This window comes from Arachis ipaensis, chromosome B07, assembly GCF_000816755.2.
Source record: "Arachis ipaensis cultivar K30076 chromosome B07, Araip1.1, whole genome shotgun sequence".
Classification (NCBI taxonomy): domain Eukaryota; kingdom Viridiplantae; phylum Streptophyta; class Magnoliopsida; order Fabales; family Fabaceae; genus Arachis; species Arachis ipaensis.
Window position 1 is genome coordinate 60,665,623 of NC_029791.2, and position 7,528 is coordinate 60,673,150.

Below are 7,528 nucleotides of genomic sequence, written 5' to 3' on the forward strand. Positions count from 1 at the left end.
CTACTATCTTTTGCTATGTCTTATCTATATCTTGTGCTTTAGGTTAGAAGCTTTGTTAGTACGTTTTGCGATTTTCAAATCTTGTTTTTGAGCTACATCCTTCATCGGGTTTCTAGTTTATATTAATTCTTTCTATATATATTATACGTATGAGCTCAGAACTGTCGTAACTTTTGATTAACCTTTGCTTTACGACACGAGGTAAAGCTTAGGCTAATTAGGATGTTACATTTAGTGGTATCAGGACGATTCGTCCTCGTGAGCCTGAGGGATGGACTGATTGTGCTTCATTGCATACTCTGTGTGTGTCTTTTCTTTGATGCTATTAGGTTATCTGTTTGATATTGCATAGCATGCTTGTTTGTGAGTGCCTGTTTGGGATAATTGAAGCACTAGGCTTTTGATATTGAGACTGATCACCTTGATATCGATTATTTGGTGTAGACAGGAATCCTAATGGCCACTCGCGAACGAGGTCGAGCACGTTCATGAGAAAGTAGGAATGAGCAACCAGCTGAGAACCATGCCGAATTCATGGCGGCCATGGGTAATCTGGAAAACACCATGGAAGCTAATGTTGCTGCGATTCTGCAAGCTGTGCAGAGGTTAGGCCAACCGGTCAGAAATGGCAACGGGAATGGTGAAGGGAATGCAAATGATAATGCTGAGGGAAACGGCGATAACATGGGAGGTGTTCTGATGACCTTGGCAACATTTTTCAAGGTTCATCCACCAATTTTTCGAGGATCAACCAATCCTACTGAAGCGGACAACTGGTTTCAGGCCATGGAGCATGCTTTATAGGCGCAGCACGTTTCGAATAATCAATATGTTGAATTTGTCGCGTATCAGGTTGCGGGAGAGGCCCAGCACTGGTGGAAAGCAGAGTGCCGCTTGCTACAGCTTCAGAACGCTGATGTTCCGTAGGATGTTTCTCATACGGCCTTCTTCAAGAAGTATTTCCGGAGTCTGCAAGAGAAGCGAAGGAGATGGAACTTATGCAGCTGAAGCAAGGTTCCTTGTCAGTGGCAGACTACACAAGCAAGTTTGAGGAGCTTTGTAGGTTTTCTAGGGTATGTCAATGTGCCCCGGAGACCTACGAGAGTTGGAAGTGTATCAAGTACCAAAGAGGCTTGAAGGACAACAGTATGACTGCTATGGCTCCTATGGAGATTCGTACCTTCTCCGACTTGGTGAAGAAGGCTAGAGTGGTGGAAGAGTATGCCAAGACGGTAGCTTCATCCAAGGAGACTCACAGAGGGAGTTCTAGTCGGGGACATGACAAGTATTTCCATCCGAGGGGTCAAATTTTCAAGAGAGGAGGATATGCGCCTCAAGGTCAAGGAGGCTTCAGAAAGAATACTCAGGATCAGTTTCAGCGTGGCAAAGGGAGAGAAAATCAGAGTAAGATTTCTATGGATTTGACTTGTGTGCGTTGTGGGTGTTTCATCCATATGACTCATGCAAGATTGGTTTAGGTGGTTGCTTCAACTGTGGGTTGCCTGGCCACATTGCGAGGGATTGCACCCGTGGAAGGAACCCGAACGCGGGCCAGAGTCAGCATCAGGGACGAGTTTTTGCTGTGAACGCCATGGATGCTTCTAAGGCAGATCTGTTGATGAGAGGTATATGTCTAATTAGTGATAAAATCTTAATTGCATTATATGATACTGGAGCATCGCATTCGTTTATTTTGTTTGCTAAAGTTGAGGAACTAGGCTTGAAAGTGTCAGAGTTAGCATTTGATTTGCATGTACATACTCCGCATCAGACAGTTATGACTAGGTCAGGGTGTAGGCAAGTAGGTTTCAAGTTTGAGGGTAGAGACTTCATGCATGATTTGATCTATTTACCAATGGTTGGGTTGGAGATGATATTGGGGTTTGATTTGCTGTCGAAGAACCGAGTTTTGTTGGATTGTTTTGAACGGTTGATTCAGTTTATGCCGAAAGGAGAAAATGGAGCAGTGATAGCTGACGGGTATTACTTGAACTCTGTAATGGTGCACTGTAGTGGGGAGGAGTGTCAAGGTTATATCTTGTTGACTGCTAATGTGTTAGGTGATGCCCAGAACATAGATCAGATTCCGGTGGTTAGAGACTTTTTGGAGGTATTCCCGGAAGATATCCCTGAGTTTTCACCTCAAAGGGAGATTGAATTTGGATTGAATTGGTGCCTGGAGCTGGACTAGTGTCGATTGCGCCATATAGAATGGCTCCGATAGAGCTGGCTGAATTAAAGACTCAGTTGGAAGAGCTTTTGAACAAGAGGTTCATCCGACTGAGTGTATCATCGTAGGGAGCGACAGTTTTATTGGTGAAAAAGAAGGATGGAGGGATGCGACTGTGTGTGGACTACCGACAGTTGAACAAAGTAACTGTGAAGAATAAGTACCCGCTGCTAAGGATAGATGACTTGATGGATCAATTGCAAGGAGTTGGGGTGATTTCCAAAATCGATTTGAGATTCAGTTACCATCAAATAAGGGTGAATGAGGATAATATCCCTAAAACTGCATTTAGGATGCGCTATGGACACTACGAGTTTGCGGTGATGTCCTTTGGATTAACGAATGCACCTACTGTTTTTATGGATTAAATGAACAAGGTCTTTCGTCCCGTTTTGGACAAATTCGTGGTGGTTTTCATAGACGACATCTTAGTTTATTCCAAGACGACAAAGGAGAATGAGGAACACTTGAGGATTGTGTTGCAAATCTTAAAGGAGCAGAAGTTGTATTCTAAGTTGTCGAAGTGTGAGTTCTAGAAGGAGGAAGTAAAGTTCTTAGGTCATGTGGTGAGCAAAGGGGAAATAGCGGTAGATCCTTCTAAGGTAGAAGCGGTGATGGAATGGGAAAGACCAACGACGGTGATGGAAGTCCGAAGTTTCTTGGGTTTAGCCGGATATTACCGGAGATTTATTGAAGGATTTTCCCGGATTGCGCTACCGATGATGAAATTAACAAGGAAAGAGGTGCCATTTGTGTGGACGTCGGAGTGTGAAGAAAGCTTTCAGACTTTGAAGCAAAAGTTAACTTCAGCACCTGTTTTAATCTTGCCAGAACCGCATTAACCATTTGAAGTATATTGTGATGCGTCACTGAAGGGTTTGGGTTGCGTGTTGATGCAACACCAAAATGTGGTGGCTTACGCATCACGTCAGCTGAGACCGCATGAGGTGAAGTACCCCACTCATGATTTGGAATTGGCGGCAATTGTGTTTGCCTTAAAGATTTGGAGACACCACTTGTACGGAGTAAGGTTTAGCGTCTTTTCTGATCATAAGAGTCTCAAGTACATCTTTGATCAGAAAGAGCTTAATATGCGCCAGAGAATGTGGATGGAGTTGCTTAAAGATTATGATTTTGAGTTGAGTTATCACCCTGGAAAGGCGAATGTGGTAGCAGATGCTCTGAGTCGGAAGTCCATAACAATAGCTTGGATGAGGATAAAGGAAGAAGAGCTAGTGGATAAGTTTGTGGATCTTAAGTTAGACATTGGTGAAGTTGCCGGAAGAGCTTGCTTGAATCATTTGCAGATCTCGAGTACCTTTAAAACAGAGATTCAGAAGGCTCAGCAAGATGAGCAAAAGCTTCAGCAATTATTTCAACCAGTTGGTGGGAAGAGGCATGAAGAATTCACCAAAGATGACGAAGGGTTGTGGAGATATAAGGGGAGAATTTGTATACCAGATATCAGGAGTTTGAGGGAAGACTTGTTATCGGAAGCTCACAATAGTGGGTTTTCTATTCATCCTCGAAGTACGAAGATGTATTATGACTTAAAGAAGATGTTCTGGCGGCCTGGAATGAAAGGTGATGTAGCTACAGTGGTATCCAGGTGGCTGATGTGTCAGAAAGTGAAGATAGAGCATCAGAAACCGTCGGGAATGCTACAGCCCCTTGAGATTCCTCAGTGGAAGTGGGAAGGAATCGCAATGAACTTTGTGACCGGTTTACCGAGAACTAGTTCGGGATTTGATGCGGTTTGGGTGATCGTGGATCGCTTAACCAAATCCGCTCATTTTCTACCTATCCGAATAAGTTGTTCAATGGAGGAGTTGGCGAGGTTGTATATTAAGGAGATCGTAAGGTTTCATGGTGTACCATCGAGCATAGTGTCGAACCGTGATCCCCAATTCACATCAAGGTTTTGGGGAGCTTTTCAAAGAGCTTTCGGTACGAAGCTATGTCTCAGTACCGCATATTATCTGCAAACTGACGGACAATCGAAAAGAAATATTCAGACGTTGGAAGATATGCTGAGAGCGTGTGTATTGGATCAACCCAGAAGTTGGGACCGTTACATGCCATTGGTGAAATTTGCGTACAACAATAGCTTCATGCGAGCATTGGGATGGCTCTGTATGAAGCCTTGTATGGATGGAAATGCCAATCTCCACTTTGTTGGTATGAGTCGGGTGAAGTGAGCGTTTTGGGTCCGGATTTGGTAGTTGAGACTACTGAAAAGATTAAGAAAATTCGAGAGAGAATTCTAACTTCCTAGAGTCGACAGAAAAGTTACGCGGATCAGAGACAGAAACCGTTAGAATTTGAAGTGGGAGAGCACATATTTCTGAGAGTTACACCGACAACTGGGATCGGAAGGGTCCAGATTTGATAGCGGAGACTACTGAGAACATTAAGAAGATTCGTGCAAGGATTCTAACTTCTCAGAGTCGACAGAAGAGTTTTGCAGATTAGAGAAGGAAACCATTAGAATTCGAAGTGGGAGAACACGTATTCCACAAGGTTACACCGACAACTGGGATCAAAAGAGCAATCAAGACCAAGAATTTGAATCCGAGGTTCATTGGACATTTGAGATTCTAAGGCAATTCGGGCTGGTGGCGTATCAAGTAGCCTTGCCACCTCATCTGTCTAACTTGCATGACGTATTCCACATGTCACAACTCCGTAAGTACACGTCGGATGTGGTTCATGTGTTAGAGCCTGGGTCGGTTGAGTTGAGGAAGAATTTGACTTTTCAAGTAACACCGGTGCATATTGATGACACTAGTGTGAAGAAGCTGCGAGGAAAAGAAGTTCAGTTGGTTAAAGTAGCTTGGGAGTGAGCAGGAGTTGAAGAGCATACTTGGGAATTGGAGTCCGAGATGCGAAAGGATTACCCCGAGCTTTTCTCAGGTAATCACAAAATTTTGAGGGCAAAATTTATTATTTGGTAGGGAGAATATAAGAACCGCGACAAATTAACCGCCTAATCAGTTAATTAATATTGCCCAAAATAGTGTCCGAAAATTTAGCATGAGAATTTGAGGATTTAAATGTGATTTTTGGACTCAGTAGCCTTTTCTAAGTTAGAAAATGTTTTTTTCTGTAAAAAACCACAAAAAACTGTGAATCGATAGTCGAACTGGTTGAACCGGTTCAAGTTTGCCCCGTACTGTGCAAGAAAAAGTGAAAACAGTAAAAAACTTTAGAAAAATAATAGAAGTCGAAAACCGGGCGTTAATTTAAAAGGTTTGGCCCGAAATTGGGCCAAAACAGGCTAAAAACGCTAACGGGTTGGACCGGGCCCAAGTTGGACCCAAGCCCAACATATAAAAGGTTCATAAGTAAACCAATTTCACCATGAAACACTTACAAACACACCCACACAGTTGAGAAGAGAAGAAGAAGAAAACCCTCCATTGACACTATTCATCTTCATCTTCTCAAGCTCATATCTTGAGCTATAGAGCTCCGATCGCCATACCGTTTGCGGCTATGCGTTCCTTGTGAGGGGCTCTATAAGACCCATACAAGAAAATGGCAAGAAAATCTCGAAATCCTCTCAGTTCCTCTCTTCAAAATTTTGAGTTTAGGGCTTTTGATTAAGTAAGGTTTTATCATTTTTGGGTGTTTAGGTTCACTCTAATCCTTGCTTAGCATTGGATTTTGACTTTCAAAGCTGTTGGAAAAGGTAAGAGGTCTTGAACCCTTGTGAAATTTCAATTATAATGAGCCTTAGGTTGATTTGTGATGATTTATGTGTATATAGTTTGATTATTGTGAGTTTGAAGGCCTTTGGTGATTGTTGGTGGCTTGCATTGTGTTGGAAATCTTGTTGGTGATCATTGTTGTGCTAAATTTGGAGTTTTAGTTCATATATGGAATCGGCCAAGGTATGGTTTCGGTTTCCTCTATGTAGTATATAATATTCATGGACACTTAGGCTAGTAACTTATAGGATAGGTTTGATTTGATGTGGTTGTTGATGTTGATTGGTTGAATGAGGTTTGATGAATTAATATTGGTAATGTTGTTGATTAATGATGTTTAGATATGATGTATTATGAGTTTGGATGAATGAATATTATTGAGTTTTAACATAAATCATGAATGATTTTGATGATGGAGATTGATAGTGATATAATGAGGATGGATGCATGTGATGGTGGGAAAATTGTTTGTGATGTATATGTTTGATAATTGAGATTGAAAATGATGAAGTATGGTGGAAAATTAGATATGAATGGTAAATTGTGACCCAAGAGGGTAGATTGTGTTGAAAATGGGAGTTTGGTATTGTTTTGGTTGGATGTGGTTTGAGGATTTTGGAAAATTTGGTAAATTGTAATTTTTGGTAAAAGTTGGTTTTTAGTGAACTTTGTCTGATCATAACTTATGTCTCGGTTTTTAAAATTGGTTGAAAATTGTATAAAATTAAATCTTATAGAAAACTCTTCAAATCGATATAAAGATTGTAAGATTGGGATTTTTGTAGAGGAAGTTATGATCATTCAAAGATTGGTGTAAAGATCTGAAATTCTGTAAAGTTGCAGAGTTTTGTGATTTCTGGTATGTGCGCACGCACACTTCTGCGAAATTTTTAACTGTGCGCACGCACAGATCTGTGCGTCTGCACACGCAGAGGCATGCAATCTGTTCAGAGCGCTAGCACAGCTTGTGCGCGCACATACCCAATGAGGAATTGCAACTTGTGCGTACACACAGCCCTGTGCACATGCACACGTTGGGAAGGTCATTCTGTTGAGGGCGCTCGCACAGCTTGTGCGAGTGAACAGAAATTGTGAATTTTTGTACCTGTGCGTACGCACACCTCTATGCTTACGCACACGTTTTAAAACTTCTCTAGGGCGTGCGCGCGCACACCCCTGTGCGTACGCACACGCCCTGTTTCTCAAATTTAAGTTTTGTTTTCAACTATTTCACCTTCCCAACAAGATTGTAAGCTTATATGACACCATTTTAAGGCTTTTAGACATAATTTTGGGCATGAGAACATGCGAATTAACCTAAGGGTTTTAGTTGATGAGTATTATAAAAAATTAGCAAATGGAGGCTTAGGTTTCGGGTGTACTGAGGATGGTTTGATGGCGTGTGAAGGTAGACTAATATGTGAAATGAAAACTGATGAACTGTTGAGTTCGGAATAGAAATGTGAATTGACAGTAGTTGTGATGAGTCGAGGACTCGGAAATGGAAATGTTGATGTGACAGTGGTTGAGATGAGTCGAGGACTCGAATGTGCAATGATGAATCATTGCTGTATTGAAAATGTTTTAT

At 41.8% G+C, this 7,528-nt stretch overlaps 1 protein-coding gene across 1 annotated transcript; it reads left to right on the plus strand.

The window, feature by feature from the left end:
* Positions 990–2,191, plus strand: LOC110265073. Its single transcript, XM_021107828.1, has 2 exons — positions 990–1,404; positions 1,479–2,191. The coding sequence occupies exons 1-2, from the start codon at positions 990–992 to the stop codon at positions 2,189–2,191; spliced, it is 1,128 nt and encodes a 375-aa protein (XP_020963487.1).